The sequence below is a fragment of the Myotis lucifugus genome, unplaced genomic scaffold, assembly GCF_000147115.1.
Source record: "Myotis lucifugus unplaced genomic scaffold, Myoluc2.0 scaffold_453, whole genome shotgun sequence".
Lineage (NCBI taxonomy): Eukaryota > Metazoa > Chordata > Mammalia > Chiroptera > Vespertilionidae > Myotis > Myotis lucifugus.
In genome coordinates this window covers 666,579-690,395 of record NW_005871501.1, presented here as the reverse complement: position 1 = coordinate 690,395, position 23,817 = coordinate 666,579, and the positions used below count along the sequence as shown (strand labels likewise).

The 23,817-nt window shown below is 55.2% G+C and overlaps 1 protein-coding gene across 1 annotated transcript in view; it reads right to left on the bottom strand.

The window, feature by feature from the left end:
* Positions 1–21,037, bottom strand: part of LOC102425291 (protein Daple-like) — a 31,652-nt gene extending 10,615 nt beyond the window's left edge. Inside the window, exons 1-14 of the mRNA XM_023744356.1 lie at positions 20,954–21,037; positions 19,796–19,936; positions 19,243–19,361; positions 18,454–18,535; positions 17,995–18,141; positions 16,266–16,319; positions 12,774–12,911; positions 12,101–12,227; positions 9,653–9,852; positions 5,110–5,247; positions 3,988–4,125; positions 2,438–2,662; positions 2,201–2,392; positions 1,485–1,726 (exon numbers count right to left, since the gene is read on the bottom strand). Of these exons, the coding sequence (XP_023600124.1) occupies positions 1,485–1,726; positions 2,201–2,392; positions 2,438–2,662; positions 3,988–4,125; positions 5,110–5,247; positions 9,653–9,852; positions 12,101–12,227; positions 12,774–12,911; positions 16,266–16,319; positions 17,995–18,141; positions 18,454–18,535; positions 19,243–19,361; positions 19,796–19,936; positions 20,954–21,037 (2,027 nt within the window). The remainder of the gene's footprint in view (positions 1–1,484; positions 1,727–2,200; positions 2,393–2,437; positions 2,663–3,987; positions 4,126–5,109; positions 5,248–9,652; positions 9,853–12,100; positions 12,228–12,773; positions 12,912–16,265; positions 16,320–17,994; positions 18,142–18,453; positions 18,536–19,242; positions 19,362–19,795; positions 19,937–20,953) is intronic.
* Between the last annotated feature and the right edge of the window lie 2,780 nt (positions 21,038–23,817).

Below are 23,817 nucleotides of genomic sequence, written 5' to 3'. Positions count from 1 at the left end.
TGTGAACACATGTATGGCTCCTAAACTTTCAGAACAAATTCTTTCCCTGTTTTCATGAGATGGTACAAAACCCTCTGGCCAGAAAGAAAGAGGATAATATCCCTCCTGACCTCAGAAAGAATATATCCACACGGTTATCATAGGGCATTGAGGGTAAGGCCCGCTAGCCCCTGGTGCGGGGTGGGCACCACAGGAGGCTCCCATCAGTAGTCAGGTGGGTGCATTCCCACCACGTTAGACAGCACCAGGCGCCCAGTGGGTGCTCACTAAGCTTCTCGTGAACACAGGATGGGTGCGGAGGAGGCAGTGAGGGAGATACCAAGAGGCAGAAGATACTCATTCTGGTGGGAAGGAATGAGAGCCTTATAGGAGCAGACATCCCGGCACCCCCAAAGGAAGGGAATCTGGGTGGAGAAAGGGGTGGAAGGCTCTGGAGAGAGTCCACAGGAAGCACTGGGTGAGTGCGTAAATGAACATCATCGCCCCCAAGTTCATGCAGCAGCAGGCGCCCTCCACAGGCTCTGCAGGCTCAGTGCCCTCCCTGGTCCCTGGGATGCCAAATCCCTGCACCTCAGCTGCTCCCAGGGAAGTCCCAGCCTTTGCCTGGCATCTGCTGAGACAGAGGCAAGGGAAGTACTCAGCAGGGACAACTCACAAGCACAGAAAGTGGACAGCTCCCTCCTGCGCTGCTCCAAGTGTGGAGAGCCTCTCTTTATCGCATCTCTCCCCCTCCCCGCCCCCACCTTGGAGTTCTCTGTACATCTCACTTCCCCCTGGCTGTGGGTCCCGCTGCAACTCCCGGGTCCACTGAAATCAGGGATCTGCCAGGCAGAAGCTCAGCCGAAGTTGGTTGACTACATGCACACAAAGCCCTGATTTGGCAAAAGCCCAAAGTTAAGATTTATGCATTTAAGGTACATCAATATTACTTTTAAAAAAAAGGTGTATGAAGAGTCAGAGGTAAAGGTGACATGAGAATGGCAGAGGATTGGTAATGCTGCTGCAGGTGATGGGAACACGGGGTTTTCACTATACTATTCCTTACGCGTCCATATATTCAAACGTTTCCAAAATTAAAAGTAAAAAAAGAAATTCAGAAGCCCAGACTTGGAGACTTGGACAGGAAAAAGGCCTGGGGACCTCGGTAAGGCATGCCCCTGAACATCGGCAGCTGTGGTGACTTCCCCTCCTTGTCCTTGGTTTGGAGAGAAAAGGAAGAGGGGGTAGGAATGCCCAGGGGAGCTGGGTCCCCAATGCTGACACCTGGTTTCCCTGAGCTGGGATTTGTGGGCACACCCTTCTCCCCTGGGGGACCCTCCTGCCCCTCAGTCTCCAGCCGCACCAACTCCACATCGCTGAGAGTGATGGTGGATTTACTTCTCTTCACTGTGAAGCAGCGGGACAGAGGAAACATGAGGGACCAGAGTGAAGGGGGGACAGGAGCCCGGGGAGCCTGTCAGTCACCCCCAGCCGCAGGCACCCACCTGTCACTGAGCACCTTGCTCTCCAGCTCCAGGGTCCGTCGCAGCAGTGTCTTCTGGCGGCTGTACTCATCCATGAGGGCCTCATGTTCCCCAGACAGGTGCTCATGGAGCGCGCCCAGGCACGCGTGTTCCCGCTGCAGGGCCTCGTGGGCTGCCGCCAGTTGCTGGTGCTGGAGCTGCGTGTTCTTCTCTATGAGCGCAGTGAGCGAGGCGCTCTGGGGGCACAGAGTGGAATTTTCCACCTTCCAGGAGGGAGAAGGGGATGATGCCTCACCAGGTTCAGGCCCAGGGGGACCACAAACTCCAGATCCCCGGATTCCCACATCCTCCCACACAGTGAGGGGCCAAGAGAAGGTCAAGTTTAGACACAAAAATAGCAGGACCCTCAGGACTGGCAAAACCCAGCCGTGCTGAGGACAGCTCTACCTGCACATAAGGAACAGCTGTGGGAAGGTCCTCAGCAGAAACAGACTGTCACATGGGCCTAAGCTTAGTCCTGGGCCCCTGACTGTACATGTGACCTTTCTTGGCAATTTGTGCCCTTTCTCTGAATAAGCTCCTTAGGTACATGGAAATTCAGTAAGGACATAGAGAACCTGAACAGCAATACCAACCCACTTAACCGATATTTACACAACACCCATCCAAACGCATTCAAAGCACCAGAGAGTTGACCGGGGAGGAACCGTCCTAACTCATTCTGAGGCCAGAATTACCCTGGTGTCCAGCTGCTTGTCCCGCTCCAGACCCTCAGGCTGCAGGGTGTCCAGAGACGTCTGCAGCCTCTGGTTCTCCAGCAACAGGTCCTGGCTTTCCCACTCCAGGGCGTGGACCCTCTCAGGGGCCGTCGTCAGGGCGCTGACCTCCATGGCCAGCTTCTCGTTCTCCTCCTGCAGCCGATGCAGCTCCTGCTCCAGCTCCTGTGCCCGCACCACGTGCTCCTTCACCCGCACCTTCATGTGCTCCAGCTCCTGTGCCTGCGCCGCCTGCGCCTTCACCTGCTCCAGGTCCCGGCACAGCTGCCGCCGCTCCCACTCCATCATGGTCACTTTCCTTTTGGTGTCCGTCACCGTCTGGAGGAGGACTTTTTGCTCAGTCTTCCTGCCCTTCATGCGGGCCTTGCTGCTGGTCTGTGAACTATCCCGCAGTGAATGCACCAGTTTTTTCAGATCCTTGAACTGCAGGAAAACACAAGGAAACGACACAGGCATGATTTCGGTCCAAACTGGAGGCCCAAAGTGTAGGCCTGGAATGTCCATCTCATCATGGACCCAAAGGACGTCCTAACGTTTCCCAAAGGCCTGATATGGACACAAGGTGAAGGGCATGGAGATCCCCACCCAGACAGTTCAAGTCTAAACACTTTCACAGAAGCCAGATGACTTAGAAACAGAAACCGCATCTTCTCTTAAAACAATGAAAGTGATTTTTTTGGTGCTTTTTACTCTGGTCCACAGTGGTTCAAGAGCTGACCGCCCACCCCTGTGGCCACTCCTCACACCACTCTCCCCTGCAGGCACTGCACATGATCTTCCCTCTGCTGTGAATGCTCACCTGCCTCCACCCCCAGCCTCCAGCTTCTCTGGCTCCTTCTCATCATCCAGGGCTCAGTGTGATTGACAGCTCCTCAGGGAAGCCCTGCACCAGGATTCTAAATGTCCTGCACCAATAAGACTCTCCCTGGACCCTCGTATATTCCCTCAATAGCACACATCTCAAGTTACCTGGCTTGTCACCTGTCATTCCACCTCCTAGACTGGAAGCCATATTGGGGGAGGGTGGATGCATGCCTCTTAAGTCTACACAGCACCACCCCAAGCCCCTTTCCTGCAATACTAGAGAGGCTGAAGAACTCAAGTACCTGATACCCAGCCTCCCTTGCAGCTAGGGTTAGTCATGTGTCAGGTGTGGCCAATGAGATGTCCACAGAGGATCCCGGGAGGCCTTCCCTCTGTCTCTTCACCCTCCACATTCTTCCTGCCCACTTCTTGGCGAGGTACAACAGCCACGGCCAAGATTGGCAGAGCAGGAAGGGAGAAGCCTGGTTTCTGGGTGGTGTCCCTGAGCTGCTCCCCCAGCACTGGGCTGCCTACCCTGGGACTTCCTGTAGTGTGAGGCAGATCAACCCTGGAGGTTCTCCAGAGCTCTGAGCGTGAAGCTGGACATTTGAAGGGGGATCTTTGTCCTGCGGGCTGTCCCATGTGCTGCAGGACATTTAGCAGCATCCTGGCCTCTCCCACCACAGCCAGAAGCACAGCCAGGAGCACCTCCACTCTCCTCCCCCAAGTCATGACAATCAAAAACAAGATTGCCAGTGTCCCTGGGGGCAATATCTGCCCCCCCCCTCCTGCCCTGCTGTGGCTGGAATTGTTGGTCTGACTGCAGCTGACAAGGAAACTGGTAACCTGGGAATCACTGCTTGATTCCCAGGACATCCTATGATCCTGGACTCTCCCTCTTGCAGGCAGGGGTGTCAGGGGAGGCATGGCGCTGGAGGGCCTACCTCCTGGGCTTTCTCAGCCTTCAGGGTCTCTATGTCACGGAGCAGCTGTTCTCTCTCCTCCACCAGCTCCTCACTGAGGATCTCCAGATCCTGGCTGGTCTGCTTTTCTCTTTCCATCTGGACTCGCAAGTCTTCAATCTGCTGAGCCAAAGAAGCAGCCCTTGCAAAAGTCCATTTCAGGGAGTGAACTGTTTTTTAAAGCAAACCCGAAACCTGTCAGCCCCACAGAACACTTTATGAAGTATAGTAACCTCCATCTTGGGTAAAAACTGCTGTTTAAAACTTTAACCCTGCTACTCAGTAAACATTTGCTTGCTTAAATAATAGGGAAATAAGACTACTCCCCACTCCAGAGAGGACATAAACTCTGCCCCAGACAGAGTTGTCAGTGCTGGCACCTGGCCAGGCCTTGAGATATGGTCTCATGGCCCTGTCCGAGCAAACAGGACTTTTTCTCATAAGGTCCTGAAGTCTCATTCTAAATTTGGAAAACAAAGAGCTGAAAAACATATAAATTGAAAAGACTTCCACCATATTGGGCTCCAGAATTTGAGAAGCAAGAGTTCCTCTGGGCCTGCTAGGGCTAGCAAAAATGAATAAGACTCCAAATAAATTTGGCTTATTGATTAAGGCTTCTTCTGATTTACTGCAGAACAGGAAGGGAGAAGCCTGGGACCTCAGTGGCATCCCTGAGCCCCTGACCCAGCACTGGGAGGCCTACCCTGGGACTTGTTTTACTGTGAGGTGGATCAACCCTGGAGGTTGCCAGGGTTCTCAGTGATGCTGGACATTTGAAGTGGGATGTTTCTTTGTCCTGCAGGCTGTCCCGTGTGCAGCAAGACATTTTCAGCATCCTGGCCTCTCCCCACCACAGCCAGGAGCATCTCCCCTCTCCTCCCCCAAGTCGTGACAATCAAAAACAAGATTGCCAGTGTCCCTGGGGGCAATAACTGTCCCTGCCTTCGCCCCCTTTCGGCGGCTGTAATTGCTGGTCTGACTGCAGCTGATGAGGAAACTGGTAACCCGGGAATCACTGCTGGATTCCCTGGACATCCTATGATCCTGGACTCTCCGTCTTGCAGGTAGGGGCACCAGAGGAGGCATGGGCACTGGAGGGCCTACCTCCTGGGCTCTCTCAGCCTTCAGGGTCTCTATGTCACAGAGCAGCTGTTCTCTCTCCTCCATCAGCTCCTCACTGAGGATCTCCAGATCCTGGCTGGTCTGCTTTTCTCTTTCCATCTGGACTCGCAAGTCTTCAATCTGCGGAGCCAAAGACCCAGCCCATGCAAAAGTCCGTTTCAGGGAGTGAACTGTGTTTTAAAGCAAACCCAAAACCTGTCAGCCCCAGGGAACACTTTATAAGACCTTTTAACAAGGGAAAACCTTCCGTCCCACTTCTTGGGGAAGTACTTCAGCCACTGCCAAGACTGCAGAGCAGGAAGGGAGAAGCCTGGCTCCTGGGTGGCATCCCTGAGCCGCTGCCCAGGTCAGGCCTAGTTGCACAGTGAGCTCCCCACACCCAGACCATCACCTCTCAGCCCATGGTGTGTACTTCCAGCTCATGGTAGAGAAAAAGGCCATGGACACCAATCGGTCAGCTTCCCTCCCAGCTTTCCACTGTTCACTCTCAATGCTTCCATCTTAGGCCGTGTCCACTACTGTCCTGAGGGTCAGGCCACATTCCTGGGGCCAGCAGGCACCACTGGATGTCCTACAGGGACTTCACCCAGTTGGTGACATTCCTATTCATCCAGCTGCTCTGAGGGGTCCTCTGCCATCTCTCTCCCTCCTCTCCCCTCCAAGTAAATGGACCACCAAGGCCTGTCCTCGTTCCCCATGTGGCTCCCCCTCCACACCCCACTGCTGCCCAGGCCAGACCCTCTCCGTCCTGCCTGGACAAAGCCCAATCAGCAGCCCGTCACAGAGCTCTTCTGCGGGACCTACCAGTGCCCACTCCCTGAACATGAGCTGCCTGGACCCGCAGGTCTCACACTCTGTGCCTGACACCTGAACACTGTGATGGATCCAGATTCAGACTCAGGGTGGGCCCTGAGGTGCGACTCCCAGGCGAGGCCCATGGTGCTGTCCCTTCCCACTGACACCAAACTCATGACCACCTGGGAGGGGGAGAGGGTGGCTCCCTGCTAACAATGTGACCATGAGTGCATTTCCGTAACTGACAGGGCCAGCAAGCAGCAGGCATGGGCGCCAGCTTCTGTCAGGGTGACGTGCTCATCTCACACCTGGCAGGTGGCAGGTACAACAAGAGCTGACCCCTCCTGAGAGTGCCAGGCCCCTCCCAACCTCAGAGCTTCTGACATGGTCAGTCTGGGCAGGGGCCCAAGAGCCTGCATTTGGACTTGTGACCCTGATGCTGGTTTGGGTTGACGGCTCTAAAGCTAAAACAGAGGAGCCCCACGATCCAGATCAGGAGGCTCTCAGAGCTTTTAAACACCCCAGACCGCAGGACACAGACTAGAACCTCTGAGGGCAGGTCCTTCAGACACCCAGTGACCCCGTGGGCAGCAGGTCCAAGAGCCGGCTCCATTCACCTGGCTGGGAGCGGCCTGGCACAGGCAGGTTTACAAACTCCAGGAAGGTTGCTGCTCTAATGTGAGCTCCGCCTACTTCTCCTGGGCTGAGGCCGCCCTGCCTTTGTCTCACAGGTCTGGGCACAGTCTCCAGACTCCTCAGAAGCAGCAGGCAGGCAGCTTCTTCCCCATGAGGGGGAGGGTCAGGCACAGTGGGGCTCATATCCGTGTCCTCACAGCACCCTGTGGGCACACCCAGCCCCCTGCCCCAACATGGGGACCCGAGGACTGGGCAGCCCCACCAGCCAGGGCCAACAGCAAAAGGCGCTGCAAGGTGCCACATGTCTGAGTCTTTCTCACAAGTGAGAATATCTTTCTTCTCCTTCCTTATCACTGCCCCACTTCCTAGCACCAGGTCTGGGCTCAGCAGGAAGCAGGCATCTGCCCTGATGGCAGCGCCTGCTCTGGAGCCGGCCCTGAGGAGGAAGGCCCTGCACAGCTGTCACTCACCCTCATTCAGAGAAGGGCACCGGCCCAGGGAGTCCAGTGATCTGCCCAGAGGCCCACAGTGAGGATGTGGCAAAGCGAACGCAGGGCAGCGGTCCGACCCCAGGCCTGCTCTCTCAGATGGAGCCTGGGGTTTGTGGCCCATGCCTCCCGCCTTGTTCCCCCCTCACCATCTTACTGTTAATCCTTCTCCCCTGCCACCCCCTCTGTCCCAGTGAAAGGAATGTTATGTCCAACCTTTGCATATCTGGTGTGGCTGCTTCTGGTCTGAAGATGTGACTGCCCCCTGTCCACAGGCATCCCCCCCCGGCTGGACACCCCCACTGGACACCCCCATCTTCTCTGCTTCTTTTTGCCATGGAACTGGAGCCCTCACTCCTGTCCTTCCATGAAGGCCCTCCCTTCCCCTAGGGAGAGCTCACTAGGCTGAGATGGGTTTCCATCCTCCTCAAAGCACCAGGGTTGGGCCGAGGGCTCCTGTGGGGAGGCTCCAATTCCCCAGAGCACTCGGATGTCAGGGGTCTGCTCATCAGTCCCTGTGCTGCTCTTGTGTTCCCAGGATAGGCCCCAAAGTGCTGCCCCTCTTCCTCTCAAAACCAGGACTCCTGCCTGAAGGAATGAACTCTTAGATGTCAGTGCAAAGTGAGGGTGGGGGACGCACCCTCTCTAAGGTCCACAGAAGGGTCGTGAGTTACAGGGAAGGACGTGAACTTCGGGAACTAAGGTTTACACAGACTGAAGGGAGCCTACAGCCTGGGTGACACTGGGTGGTGGGAGAGCCAAGCTGGCACCGGGGGGCCTGGGACTCTGGGCCACCTGTCCTGGCTGACCCTTGTCCCTCCTTCTCTGACACCTCCCAGAGGGCCATGTTGTCTGGACGTGTCCAAGGCTGGGCCTGTCCTAGCTCCAGGGAGGTCAATGTCAGGCCATGTCCCCTGTGGTTTTTAGCTGATGGCCCAGATGCACCTTCAATCCAACATGAGGGAGGACCTGTGATGCAGCCAGGCCCTGAGCAGGCTGAGCAGGACAGGGAGTCCCTCTCTCCCACCAGGGGCTCGGAGCCAAGACAGGCCTCCCAAGGGCTGTGGCAGGACTGCCCGGGGGTCCTACAGGGAACTGATCAGGAGAGGAAGCAGGGGATGGGACCCGAGAGACAGGGCTAAGGAGTCATGTGGGAAGGCGGCAGCCACCACCTGTCCTGTGTGTGTGGAGGGACGACCAGAGTGGACTCCGAGGGCAGGAGAAGTGTCAGGGGTCATCTCTCATCCCTGCCGGGAGCTGGGCCAGAGGCTACAGCGCAGGCCTCTGCAGCTCACCCCTGGGGACCCGCCCCTTTGGAGGTTCTCATCTTTGTAAAGGTCAAGCCTTTCTATCTCAGCCGAGGTCGGGCTGCCATTTACAGAGACATTCACTGTGCCCGGCCCACATGAATCTAAAACCCAGACTGTCCGGTGGCTTTCCCTGAGCTGCGCTGCACAGAGAGACGCGGCATGAGGAGGGGCTTCCTCCCGGCCCCCAGGGAGAGGACACACTGCTTGGCAGCTGCTCTGCTGCGAGGCGCACGGAGCCTCAAAGGACGAGAAGCGTGAGTCACTGAACTTTGGACGTCCCATGAGAGGCCTGGAGAAACCACTGCACAGGAGGAGGGGCGGTCCCAAGCCTCACCCAGAGATGAAGTTCCAGCAGAGCCGTGACCAGCGGGACCCAGGTCTCTGGTCTGCAGCCCATGTCCCTGCCATTGCTGGGGCAGCCTCAGCAAATGACGCTGGCAGGACCCCTGGGCCGGTCGGGACAGACACCCAGACACCTGAAAGCACCATTCCTGCCAGGGGGTCAGCAAGCAGGAGTGCCCTTGCGCCTCCCTCATCCGGAATCCGGGCACCCGTCACGGAGTGCTCAGAGCCCACGACGCTGCTGTGTCACCCGTGGTGGCTACATGGATTGAGGCCCTCTGACCCAGAATGACCTGCTCAGGGAGGCTGTCGCTAGCCTCTCAGGGCCCTTCTTGCCATGTGAATGGGGTCCTGGTAACTGTAGATGAACCTGGCTGGTGAGCCTGTCTGTCCTCCCAGATCTCTGTTCTGCTGCGCTACTGGGAAGACCTGGTTTGTCCAGAAAGGCAATGCCGTCCAGCCACCTCTTCTTCCTCATGCCCTCGACCGAAAGGAGAGAGTGAGCACTGCCTCCTGTCACCAGCAGCCATGCCCTGAAATGGCCCACCCACGGTCTCCACACGGGAGCGAGTCTTCCATCGCTGCTTCTCTCCCGGGCCCGCCCGGTGGTTTCTAACAGGGCACTGCTCTCCTTCCATGAGGCACTTACAGGCTGGACCCTTTGCCTGCACTAACTCACACCATCCTCACCACACCTACTGGTGGATGCATCATTAACCCCATTTCACAGATGATGGCAGCGAGGCCCACAGAGGTCCATCGTGTGTGGTCTCACTGCTGCAGGGACTCCTCCTGCTGCCTCCTGACGCCTCTCCAGGAGGCCTCCTGTCCCCCTACCAAAACGGTGGCTGCACGGGACTCTGCCTGTCCCCCAGCTGCGCGTGCTCACGGACACCTGGGTGCTCCACATGGCCACTTACATGCCCGTATGTTCTGGACACTACCCACAGGTACCTGCTTTCTGAGCTGCTGGTTCTCCTCCTCCAGCTCCCGGCGCTGGAGGCTGCTCTCCTGCCGGGCCAGGGAGGCTTCCGGCAGACCCTGGATGGTGCCCTGGAGGCTCTGCTTCTCCTGGTCCAGCTTCAGGAAGCAGCTGGAGGCTGAAGAGCAAAGTGGAGTCAGAGCCCATATTCCAGGGGCCTCAGCCTCAGCTTCTGCTCTCTGCCACCGGCCCCATCACCCTGAGCCCTAGGCTTGAGGGTCTGGGATGGTCAGCTGGGTGCCCTCCCTTTTCCCCAGGGTGCTGTTGCTGTCTGCACCCGAGGGTTCCTCAGGCAGTTATGGCCCCTTTGCTGGCTCAGCTTGGTTTGTCAGGGGAGCAAGCAGAGCTTAAGAATAAAGCAGGTGATGGTAGAGAGAAGCCAATGCAAATGTTCAAGATGATGGAACTGCTGGCACCACTTTCTGCCAAGTTTTAACCTGACCGTCAAGCCAAGGATTTCAGAGACTAAGGGAGATGGCAGAGTGCGCTCTCTGTGCCAGCCTCAGAGTGGTGTGAATGCAGGTGGCTCAGCCGAGGGTGTAGGGGGACACGATCACTGACCGCATGTCTGTGGGTGGAAGAGGCTATGGGGCACATATGCCCAGTACTCGCCATCTCTGGGTAAGTTCCTTCAGTCAGAGATTTCATTTTATACTTTCACAAATGCATTGAAAGAGAATGAGACAGTATATCCAAACTGCTTTAAAAATTCTAAGCGAGATGAAAACATAAGGTAAAGCCAGAAAAAGGCAATGTCCTCCTTTGCTTTTAAACAGCTTCAATGCGGAACAGAAAGGGAGCACAGACCTGAGAAGAAAGGGAGTTCGCGGCCCCTCCCTGCCGCCAGCAGGTGCGTGACTTTGGATAAGTCCCCGGGCTTGTTCAGGAGGAAAACATGACTGTCTGAGGGGTCAGGGTTGTTCCCTCACCTGTCCCTCCAGGCCACACACTCAGCTCTGGGAGCCTTATCGCACTGTACTGCTAGTAGGGCTGCTCACGAGCACCCCAAGAAGCAGAGCAATGGGTATCTTTGGATAAGACAAGGGCGATAAGAACAGCCATCCTTTGTTGGCGCCCCGTGGGCCAGGCACAGCCTAACGCTTCACTGTCTCCTCTCACAAGATACCCATAGCAATCCTGTGAGGCAGCTTCATCACCCCCATTTTTCAGATAAGTAAACTGAGGTGCAGAAGAGGTCACTTGGCTAACAAGTAGAGGAGCCAGGACTTTAAACCAGGCCTTTCTGACTCAAGAAGCCACCACCCCAACCACAAAAACTACGTTCACGCTTTGTTCGTAGCTGCCAGCTGAGCAGTAGGAGTTGGGAACATGAAGAAGAAGTCAGTCACCGACCTGGAAGGGCTCACAAGCTACACTGAGCATCTGAATCAGGGAGGCTTTCCAACCCCATCAGCCACCCTGGATGCTAACAGAAGCACATTTGGTCTGAGCCAGTCCCTGCCAGTGGCACCACTTCTGTGTCCCACCAGGGGGCAGTGTGCTCCCCAGGAGCCTCAACTCCCAGAGCCTGGGTTCCCAGGAGTGGGGAGACACCAAACCACAGAAAGAACTAACTTCTCACACAGACTCATAGTTCAATGAACTGATTTTAGGTTTGGAGCAGATGGGATTCCTTGAAGAGGGGAATACCCCGCTGCTTTCAACAGCCTTTCCATGACGCTGAGGAATGTTGCTCAGAATTTAAAAAGCAGCCCCTCCCCAAACCAGCCTAAGGCCCTCCTGGCTCAGCAGAGCTCTAAGCAAACCCTAACCTGCGCTCTCAGGTGCACGTGTGCTATTATTGGACACAGGAACTGGCTTGTTGTTTGCTGGGTGCTGAGGCTCCTACTGTACGACCGGCCACCACACCCACCTTCCCTGGCCAACCCCTCATCTCCTCTGGGGGCTGGGAGGGGGCAACACCAGAGGGAGAGGAAGAGGCCTGGGTCCCCTGAACAGCAGCCACTGAGCAGCCCCTGCCCAGGAAGACGGAGAGCAGACTATAGCCATCTGTCCCATTATGAAATCAAAGGAGGAATCCATGCCCCGGGTACAGCTTTAATGGAGGTGAGTGACCACTGGGGACGTCTCCTGCATCCAGAGCTTCCAATCCTCCACCGACAGATCTAAGACACCCTCTGGGCATCAGCGTGCTGTCATCTGGAAGCTCCTGGCACTGGCTGAATGGAAGCTGAGAAATCTGGCAACACTTCCTTTGCATTTGGCTTCCTGACTCAAGGTGGCCAGGCCCTTCATGTTCTTGGGGAGAATTGCAATGAAACAGTTCCAAATGGCCCTTGAATAAAATCCTATTTACTGGGGTAGAGGAAGTGCTGACACTTGAGTTTCAGATCCAAGGGCTCAGCTCCCCGGGTAAGAGAGAATCCACAGCCAGGCTGGCTCCCAGGCACCTGCTTTACCCTCTGACAGCTGCTCCAGCTCCCAACGCAGGTGGGCGGACTCCTCCACACTCTGCCCCTGTGCAGTCTTAAGGGCCATGTTCTCTTCCCGCAGCTCCTCAAGGCACTTCTGGTCTGTGTCCCGGTCCTAGTGCAGGAAGTGGGGGGGGGCAGTGAGGATGTGGACTGGGGCACACTCTGGACAAGCCCCGGCCTTGTGCATCTGTCCTCATTCCCCCAGGATGAAAGGCCTCCATGCCCCTAGGGGATGAAGACACCCGAGGTCTCTGAGCGGTGTCTGAACAAAGTGACCTACAGCTCAGGGCTTTAGAGCAAGTGCTATGGTGACTGCAGCTCTGTGGCCCCTTAGAAGGCCTAATACCGTGGAAAGGCCATAGGGACTCACAAATCACAGCTCAACCCACATCATAAATACCCGAGGAGACCCTTTTTGCAACAGAGGCCCAATCCCTCCATCCTCACAGGAAAGCAACACAGCATCAGGCCCTCTCTGTGTTGGAGGCTTCAGTGGTGCCCACTCAAGCCACTGGGCTTAGCAAGTGACTCTCTGCCCTCAGAGGGTCACTGTGGTGGCAGCAGCATCGATCCAGTAGCTGAACATCAGAGAAGGGCACAACATGAACCTAAAACTGTCCCCATCTGTGTTACACGTGGTGACCACAGCTTGTCCTACCAATTGTAGGTGGTGCAGCTTCAATTTCAGCTGCACATTCTCCTCCTCCCGCTCGAATAGCTTATCAATCCAATACCAAATCCAATGCTCCTGGAGGTGGCCCTTTGTGTCCACTGAATAATCGTCTCCAGTCCGCACCTGGTCAGCAAGAACACACATGAGAGCCATCAGGTTAAGGCCCCTGGTCATGACGACAGCTCTTCCAGTCACTGGACCCAAACCAACAACCTAGGGGTGACTCTGCTGCCGAGGGAAGTTCTGTCTCCACTTTTGAGCCCCTGCCCATCTCCATTAGGCCAGGCCAGATGGAAAAATCCCCGAAGCAAGGCACTATTTAAATTCGGAAGGGAACACTGTGAGAGTGTCTGGTTGGACGAGTGCACCTGCTGACAGGTGTGGGACTTGGCTGAGCCACTTTCTTAAACAAGGAAGGGGTGAGGCTGAGAGTGTGAGCCTGAGAGTCTGTCCTGGCTTTGAGGGCCGAGTCTAGGCCTCTCACAGTCACTCCACTGATCTGGGTCCAGGAACAATGTTCAATACGCAGTTCCTATGTGAGCATGTCACACACCTATTGTTGTTTACTCTTAGAAAAACAACAGCTCTGGGCAGTTTCCCAGAAATGAGGGGTCTGTAAGACACAACAAGCAAACAAGTCCTATGGCCTCTGTGTGCCAGGCACATGCTGGGGGTGGACACAATGGTTGGGCCCTCACAGGCCCCCACGGGAGGCGTCCACTGCACTTACTCCCGTGCCAGCGCCCAGCACACAGCTCATTCCCCTCATCCCTGCTCCCACCCCCCGGAGAACTCCCAGCGCCACTCAGGCTCAGGAGGACTGAGTCTCCCCTGAATGCCCTCAGTCTGCGAGCACGCATACACGGGGACATGCCCATTTCTCCTGGCGGGCTGTTTTCCAAGGCTTGCCCCACTCACGGGTTCTAACACCTGGGAGCGGGCCGGTAGCTCCTGCTTATCCATCACGTGTTCATTTCCCCGAAAGGGCCAGAACCCCGGATTCTCGGTAGAGGGGAAACCGTGCACCTATCGCCAGTGGACACGGTTCTGGTCAACGCTTGGCATCCGGAAGGGTTTGGTCACTGACTCTGGCTTCACCAGACGGCCCCCTCCCTGCCGGTCCCCGGCCCTGCACTAGGTGCTCTCTGTCTCTGACACATTCACTTTCACAATAGCGCCCAGAGGGAGGCAGGGACAGTTTCTTCCTACACACGAAGAGGCTGACTTGGGTCAATTAAGGAATGATCCCCAAGTCACAAAGCCAGCCAGGGGTGAAGCTGGGCTTGAACTCAGGCTGCAGAACTCCAGACCTGTCTCTTCACTGCCCTCAGCAGCCTGCACCTTATCCTTAAGGAGCCCGCCTCGGTAAGAAGCCCTGACTACTATCAGCTATGTGAGCTGGAGCACATGGAGGGGCTTCAAAAGGCAGGAGGCCCTGCTCTCCCCCCTTGGTCACTGCCCCCAGAATTCTCATCTTGTGTCTACCCACCAGTACTCACCAGTATCACCATAATCCCAGGCCCTGAGATCCCATAGCAAAGCCTGCCTGGTCATTCTTACAACCAACTCCTACTCAGCCTTCAAAACCCAGCCCGAATTGCCTGCTCTGAAAAGGACTTCAACTCCACTCTATCCCACCCACTGAGTCAGATGCTGGGGCACCAGAGTGCCCACTATGAGGCAACACTGAACTGGCCTGTCCGCAGCCCCCCCCCTCGCCCCAAGGCTAGGCCTGCAGGGCAGGACTATGCCACTCCTCTTCTCGTGGGGCCCCTAGAAATGTTCAAAGGCACTTGTCAGCTGAATCACAGCATGAGGGGGAGTCAGAGGTGCCCTGTGAGTTGGGCCCCGAAGGACCTGGGGAAAGGCAGGGGTGGACAAGTGTCCAGAAGCAGAGTATAGTGTGGAACCAAATGATTTATAGCTACTCTTCCAATGGGCCTCAGTTTTCTGGGGTTGTCAACCTTCCCATGGATCAGGCAGCAGAAACATCTAAACCTGCTTTGCACACCCACCACCGCAGAAGTGAGAGACAAGACCCCGAGAAGCTGTGCCCGAGTCCTAAAGTGGCAAAGGCTGGGCCTGGAGGAGGCAGAGAGTGTGAGACCACCAGAACCATGGTCTGATCTTAAACCCAGCTCCTACCTGCCTTGCCACCACCTGCCCTGCCCCTCCCTGCACGATCGCAACCAGGGGCCCCATCTGTGGACAGAACTTCCCGTAATAAGCTCACTAGAAACGTGTTCCTATCGACGCCACCCGGTGCCAGGGCACGAGGGGATGAGAGGCACCTGGACCGCCTCTCCTGTGATGGACGGGACAAGGCTTGCTCCACACCCAGCAAGTGGAGTGAGAGCTGGGACTCGCCTGCGGAGCCTCCGCCGCCTCTGAGAGCAAGCCCTGCCCAGGAAGCTAAGTGCCCATCCCTCTCTGAGGGGCAGAGACAGGCCCCGCTGACCCTCAGCTGCTCAGGATCCTCAAGGCACCCGCATGTCTGCCCCTGGTGGCGGGAATTTCAGCCAAGGACAAAGCATGGGACCAGAGGGACCTCCCAGGCACTCTCTCTCTGCCTCTGTCCTCCACCCCGGGCCCTGGCAGCAGAGGTGGGATGAGTGTTTGCAGACAGAGTCAAGGATCACCCGGTGCACCCCCACTTCCCAGGTGTGCCTAGGGGCGCCCAGGCCTGTCTCCTCGGGTTGTGGCACTACCACCCTCCCCTTTTATGTGTTTCTCAGTGGCGACACTGGACGGGCTATTGGGGAGGGCACCCGGGCCATCTGTGGCTCCCCCTGTACCCATAGGAGGGCCCCACATGGTGGGTGTCCACGTGACAGTCGTGCTCGGCTCTCTGCTCCGCTGCCCATCACACCCGACACTGTCACCGTCCGAAGGAGACAACACCTCTGATTCCCCCGTCCTTCTCCCCAGGTTGCAAGTCTTTTCATGCTGAGATGGGATTTACTTGACGTGTGTGGTCACTACCAAGTGCCTTGTGTGTGCCAGCCCCAGGCATGCAGTCAGACAGGCCCCTGCCCCTGCCCTCAGGGGCTCGAGCTGCACACAGTAAACCTGGCCCAGCAGGGCTGACGGGAGGCTGCGCACAGCCTGCAGGGCTGTTGGCACCACTGTGATGTGAGCGTGCAGGTGCAAGCTCTGTCCTCTCGGCTCCCTGGGCCCCGGCACACGGGCCTTGGAGAACAGTGTGACTCATCCTCTTTGGGGCCAGGCCTCAATGGACCACTCTGTTTCTCTTGTAATTCATTTACTAATGCAAAGTGTAAAGCATTACTAATTTCACAGCAAAATTATTAATCGACTAGAGGCCCGGTGCATGAAATTCCTGCTGGGTGCGGTCCCTAGGCCTGGCCGGAGATCCAAGTGCGAGCATCTGGCGTGGAAGGGCAGGTCACAGCTGACCTCTGGGCCCAGGGCAGCATCTGGGCCCCTGGCCCCCGCACACCCCCCTCATCCCCGCACCTGAGTCATGGTGCCCAAGTCTCCACACAGAGATGCGGTGAGCATGGCCGGACACTGCGGGCCGGAGAGCAGTGTAGGCCTCTGAGCCACCCAGTGGTGTCCCCCAGAAGCAGGGAGGGCAGCATGCTCTCTCCTGGCTGGCCTTGCAGACCAGCTCCTGCTCAAACCCACCAGGAGCCCAACAGGCCCCTGTGGTCCTGGCTGCTGTGGCCTGGCTCACCTTAACAAGTTTGTGCGGGTGCAGGGTGGGCTCCTCCTGGGCACCCAGCACCTGAGCTCAGGGGCTTCCCTGGTGGGCGAGCCCTGGTGTCCCAGGGAGGGATGCAGGGGAGTGAGAACGAGCTTGCATCCTTACAGCACCTCCATCCCTGTCACCCCCGCTCCAGGTTAGCAAGCGAGAGGTCACAGTGCATTGCCAATGCCAGCAATGTTCCGCGCTGTCCCCTGGTGGCCAGCACATGTAATAGCAAGCAGTAGAACTCCTGGCCTCCCTGTGGAACTCCCATCCAAGAGGACAATTTGCATATTAGGCTCTTATTAAATAGGATATTAAAAATGTTGCTGCTGCTATCCAGAGGCACACACCTTGAGACCACGGAACAGGGTTCCCACGGGAAACCCTGCAAAAGCCCAGAAGCTCCCCAGTGCCAGGAGCGAGTCTTGCTTTGTGTTAGATCCCCTGCTCCTGGCGCAGGGCTTGGTGCCACACAGGCCTTCAGTCACTGCGTCTGCATGATTGAGCGAGGCTGCTTGGACAGGCCCGGAAAAGACACGGAGACAGAGGCTGAGACCTGAAACCCACCCCATCCACGGGCAGAGTGTCGGCTGAGATGTAGGGGCTGCCTTAGGTCCCCAGTGTGCAGGAGGCAGTGGAGGCCGCAGCCTGGGGAAGCTTGCACATGACCTTCCGCAACCCTCCTACCTGTGAGTGAGGGTGCTCGTGCCGTACACCTGTCTGTGCTGCAGATTGATGCCCTTCGTCACCAGCAGGGCCAGGGGACCATTTCCAGGACAAAGCCGAGAGCTGGCCCCCACCCCCACCCCTCCAGGGCCGGGCTGCTTGGGCACAGCACCCAGGGTGCCTTCTCCCCAGGGGACAGAGCGGTGAGCCACCAACATTCCTGCGGGAACAGCCACTCCCTGAGTAGGTGGGAGGAGCAAACACGACTGGAAGAGAGGGTCCTGAACTCACTGCTCATGTGAGGCAGTTGGGTGCATGGTCAGAGCGTCAGTAACCATGTCTGGGTCTTGGTCTCGATCCCCCCTCAGCCCTGACACCCTGCTCTGAAAAGACCCATAACCTTGGAATCCAAGTAGGCTACACCACAGAGAACTTAATATGGAACTTGCCCAAATACCAGGTGTTTTACCTCTTTCATTGTATAAACCTCACGGACTAGTACAGTTATCTCTGTTTTATAGATGAGGAAACAGTCCTGGTAAGATTTAGTCATACAAATTACAAGGAGTCTTAAAGAAAAAGATTAGTGAATAGAAGGTCATCATTGTGGCATGAAGGAGGAGGAGGAAAAGTCCTAGAAGAATCAGGGCTTTTCAACCACATTCCCAACCCTGTTCCTTCCACTACCAGAGGGAGCCCAGGGGTCGCGTGGACAGGCTGTGGTGAAAGGAGAGGGCCAGCTGGGGAGACATTGCCGCCCCTCTCTCCGCTTCCAGGACACAAGTGCCCGCGGGCTGCCTGCCCCTGCTGGGCTCACTTCCATGCGACTGCATAGAAGTCTATGTCTTTCTCCTTCTGCCTGAGGCCCATCGCCTCCATCTCCAGCCTCTTCACGTGCCTTGCCTTCTCCCTCAGGGAGTCCAGCTCAGGGAGGGGGGGACAGGTAGCCTGGGCACTGGCTACCAGCTCCATGTTCTGGCAGGTGGGCAAAGGCAGGGGACCTGGCTCAGGGCACCCTCGGGGCTGGGGAAGGCCCAAGTCCCTGCAGCCCCAGGAGAAGCCAGGGGCGGCCAAGCTGGTCCATGTGCAGGCCCATCTGTGGGGGTCCCACATGCTGTCACTGCAGCATGTCACCCCACAGCAGCTCCCAGGACAGCTGGCTCTCAGGCAGCGCTGCTTTGAGCAGGAAGGAGAGGTGTCCCAGGTCACATTCCTGGACCTGGGGCCACAGTGACTGGGGCGTCCTAGCCCCCCACCCCAGGCCCACACAATAGGCCTCCTGCTCACATTGTGCCGGGCCTCCTGCAGCTCCAGCACCAGCTGGTACAACTGATGCCTGGTGTCCGACAGCTGTTTCGTCTTCTCCTCCCTGGGGGCGATGAGAACATGTGGTGAGGGTTCCTCAGAAGCACCCGGAAAGCCCACCACCTGAGAGACCACAGCGGGGAAGGAGGGGGTCGTGGCTTCTAGGCGTGAGGAGGGTGTCTGTACGTGGGGCTACAAAAATGCTCTGGAGTCCAAGGTGAGCTTTAAGTTGTCACTTCTGCTCTCAGACTTCACCACAGACCTGAGCTTTCCTCTGAGGGTGCAGGACAAGGAAGGAGCCCCCAGAGCCACTGCTCCCTCCACAGCCAGGCAGGCATGGAGGCCCCCTGGCAGGGAGGTGAAGGCAGGCAGCTTCCCAGATATCGGGCATGGTGCCATCACCAGCTGCAGGAAAGGGGGAGCAGGCCCACAGGACGGGACGGGAGAGACACATCCTCCCTCCAGCCAAGAGCACCCACCCTGGGCCCGAGGTTGAGCGGCAGGCTGCTGCTCTGAGTCTGCCATGTCTGGACTGGCAGGAGCCCTAAAGGCCCAGCAGAACCCTGCTGTGCAGGCCCGGGGAGGGGAGGGGAGGGAGCGGGCTAGCCCAGGGCCCAACAGGGACCCAGCTCAAAGCAGAGCCCCGTCACTCCAGGGCACTGTGAGAGATGCCCTGTTTGCTGCACCGCATGGCAGTGAACCACATGTGCCAGCAATGGGTGGTGACACACGGCACAAGAGCAGAAAGACCGGGGTCACTGGGGGACTCACAGCTCCTGCCTGACGCCGCTCAGCGTGGCCTTGGTGTCCGCCAGCTCCACGGCCAGGTGCTGCATGTCCTCGCTGGGGCGGATGCTGGTGTTCCACTCCTGGGTCATGGTCACGACCAGCTACAGCAGGGCAGACAGGGGGTCTCACCGGCGTGCTCCTGTGCCCGGCACAGTGCCCGCACTAGAACGTGGTGAAGAATGACCAAAAGACGGAAGAAAGTAAAAGAGAAGATGGCAGCCGAGACGGCAAAGCCAGGATGGAGGCAGGAGAAAGTGGGGGAGTTTTTAAGAAGCGGAGATATATTTAGTGAGACAGAAGGGCCAAGTGAATGGAGCAGGCTCCCCAAGCTCAACCTCTGTCCTCTCACAGGTGTCTCAGGGGACTGTGCCCTGCAGGGAAAGTGCCCACGCCCTGCCCCCTCGGAAATGGGCCAGGAGGACAGACAGTGTGCAGCTTGAGAGGAAGTCAGGATGAAGAGCGCGGCCATAACTAGGCCCCAGACCCAGGCCCCTCCCCACCGTCCCCCAGGCCGTTGGGCCACCCACAAACACACCTTCCTGCAATGGTCTTGCTCAATTAAGACCCTCCTGAGGCGACAGATCATGCTGCTGGAGAGGTACTCCACCTCCTCCAGGGCCATGTCTGGGACCTCCAACCACTGCAGGTCCAACAGGCTCTCCTGGTGGCGGGTCACCTGAGGGCACACAAGGGTAAGGTGCTGTGGAGGCCGGGCAGGGAGCAGCAGAGGGTCCCTGAGAGCACCCACTTCCCAAGGCCACGCCCCCTGGGACCTAGGCCCACTCTCCCACAGCTGACCCACCTCACTGACATTATTAACCCGCAGCCACCAAGTTCCTGTGGGGGGCGGGCAGGCTCCTCAGCAAGTGCAGCCACACTCTGCGGCCGAGCTCTTTCCTCACACACCACTGCTGCTGTCACACTAGCTCAAGGAGGACACTGACTTCCCACCAGACAGCACTCCTCCCAGTGTGGGAGCTCCCTCAACTGTCCCAGGGATTTCAGTTGCACCATCCATGTGTCACACAAAGAGGGTAAGCCTTGGGAGGGGAGGGTCAGGAGGGATAGCATCTTATTCTTCAAATAAAATCTAACGCAAAGATGGCAAAATATTAGAGCGCTTATGTCAGAAGGTTGGGTCCATGACAATCTTATTTTTTGAGGAAACCTTTCATAACCTGAAATACTTCTCAGGTGAGCCTGGATCTCATCCCCACAGGCCACACAGGACCACCTGGTTCCCCCTTTCTGCCGGGTGTGAGCGCAGGCCCACGGCCTCATCCTCACTGGGCAGCCTCTCCTCCAACTGCCGACATCACCTTCTTCAAACCAGGGACATGCCCTTGACGGGGAATCAAACCTGCGACCCTTTGGTGGGCAGTCCAACACTCTAACCACTGAGTCAAACCATCTAGAGCCTGGACCCGCAGCCTAGCCCCCTGGCAGGAGCAGGTGAACTCATCTCAGTCCAGGGCTGGAAGCGCCAGGGGGTCCTGCACCTGGTGCATGGGCTCCAGAGTAGGAAACCCCTCAGGCCTCCAGGCCAGGTCCCCCGCCCCCAGTTTGGAAACCTGTGAAGACCTCTGAGTCCCAGGACTGCCAGGGCCCAGGTGGGTGGGGTCTGTGGAGACCTTAGGGGGGCGGGAGAGGAGCCAGGGCACCCGCAATGGGACAGGGAGTCAGGTGCACTCACCCCCGCCACCAGCGGACTCTGTAGAAAGAGCTCCATGAGCTCACGGACAGTCACGTCTATCCTGAGGCTGTGTCCACCGTCCATCGCTATGCACACAGGCTCTGGGCCCACCGTCTCTGTGCCCACCAGCTCTGTGCCAAGCAGTGCCAACGGCTACTCGCCCCACATTCCAAATGGCTCCTCACCCCACATTCTAAACTGCTATTTGCACCACATTCTAAACTGCTATTTGCTCCACATTCGAAAAAGGCTCTTTGCCCCAAATTCTAAACGGCTCTTGAGCCTGTATTCCTAACTGCTCTGGGCCCCGTATTCCAAAGGGCTCTAGCAGGGAATACAGCTGGGTCAGGGGCTGTGGCAGCTCCCTGTCAATGCTAGTGCGTTGGAATACACAAAAATGATGACACACTCCCTATGAAATTTAAAATCTTTCTGGGCACATGAAATATGAGGAAATATGTCTACATCCTATGTACTTATAAATGTAAATTAACCACTTCAACATAATCTTGCTAATCTCCATTTTTAATTATTTTTTCCATCAGCCAAATTGCAGAAATTTGATCAGTTCCTTTGAAGTAACCATTCATTTTATTTTGTTAAGTCTGACCTAGTAGCTCAGCTTGGGAGTTCTCTTTCCCATCACATGAACGGAGACCCTCCAGTTAGTAGTTCATACATTACAACACCTAAACCCACCAGTCAGCTGCCTACAAAATGATTTGATAGAATATTAACTAGTAAGTCATTTAGAGGAAAGAAAAATGAACAAAATAAAGCTGCATATTTGGGAAATATTTGAACAAAAAGAGCCTGTGCATAGCTTTCTGGGCAAGGAGCATTAAACCAGCACATGCAAGAAAGACATTTAGAGAACAGATATGCAGGTATGTCAGAACAAATTTAAACATCTAGGCTGTCAATCAATGAACTAAAAGTGTTTAATTATTTTCTAAACTAGTAATGGTTTTATTTTGGTTAACTAAAAATTTATTTTGATTTAAAATAAATTTAATTTTTTTAAGTAAATGAAATCTTTGGACTTATGATAGAGGGGGGACAAAGTACCAATTAGCATTTTTAGTGACTATCCAGCTCCAATAAATATTACAAATTCCTTAAAGTCAAAGAAAAAAAATGAAAAAAAAGCCCACCTACAGGTGTTATTTTTTCATAATCACCTAAATCAATTCCTCTTATAGAACCTACCAGAAATCTAATAGCCTTCATTTGTGGGAAGCATGCTGAGATTTAAAATAATGCAAAACAATATGTGATCAAAATGGGAAACAAATTTATAAATGTAGTTACCTGAACTGAGAACACAGCAAATTACATATAACTTAGAGATTCTTGATATATTGAAAATTACTTCTTTTATGATTATGCAAATCAGGATTTGAGTAATGGTTGACTACATGAGCTTATGTCAATGAGATATTAACTGGATGCTAAAATTTTAAACTCTCTGCTTCCAAATTTCAGGGCCAATATTTCAGAGAAATGTAGCCAAATGTATGAGACTAGAACTGTTTTAAAGAAAACACATAACAGTGACTTAGAAAACAGAGTCAGGCAGACTGAAACCACAAGAGTGCGTGCAAGCCAGGCACAGTGATGAGCACGTTGCACACATTATAGCTCATTCAATCAACTCAAAGGCCTCAAGGTGTTCCATCAACTCCCACTGACCTAGCTGAACTTTGGACCTCAGGTATGCAGAAATTTTAGGAGGAATATAAGGTTTTCTTTCCTGAAAACCAGTTCCATGCCCTGGCTGCTGTGGCTCAGGTGGCTGGAGCATCATTCCATACACTGAAAGGTTGTGAGTTTGATTCCCGATCAGGCCATATACCTAGGTTGTGGGTTCAGTCCCCAGTCAGGGTGCATATGGGAGGCAACCAATCAATGTTTCTCTCTTACCTAAATGATATTCTCTCTCTCTCTCTCTCTCTCTCTCTCTCTCTCTACCCTCCCCCCTCTCTAAAATCAATAAGCATATCATCGGGTTATGATGAAAAGAAAATTGGTTCTATTAGATCTTAGAAAACTTAGAAAGTAATTTTCAAATTTTAATAGTTACAAATTCCTACCAAAATTCCCAAAGTTTCAGAGAATACCTTGACTTGAACTAAACCAACAATTCAATTATTTTATTTATACAAGCAGTTTTACTGCCATCTGAGTCAGACCCTCAGAATGTTCTGCTGTTGGATTGGAAATCAATAGATACAGCTCTACAATCAGATTCCTAGTTGTGAAAAGTTGAACAATAGTGTTTAAACATATGATGAGTCATTAGCAAACATCTCTACCCTTAAGATATGTGGACTGTACATGTGGGATTCTGCAAGGGGATGAGGAAGAGGGGAAGGTGAGAAACAAAAAATAGTCAGAATCCCTTACTTGGAGAAAGTTATTAATAAAGCAAAAGTGTTAGGAAAGAACTGGGCAGCCCTAACCGGTTTGGCTCAGTGGATAAAGAGTCGGCCTTTGGACTGAAGGATCCTGGGTTTGATTCATGTCAAGGGCATGTACCTTGGTTGCAGGCTCAATCTCCAGTAGGGGAAGTGCAGGAGGCAGCTGTTCAATGTGTCTCTCTCATTGATGTTTCTAACTCTCTGTCCCTTTCCCTTCCTCTTTGTAAAATCCACAAAGTATTTTTTAAAAGAGAAAGAACTGGACATGTCTGTATCCTTTCATACATGAAATAAAAATATGTGACATAATTACTTAGACAGGCTCTTTCCAGCCTTCATTTTGCAAATACAAAGAAAGTGGGGAGGAAAAAATTGAGCTCTTTAGAGCAGCGGTCGCCAACACTGTCAGACCCTCATGGACCACCAGTTGGCGACCGCTGCCTC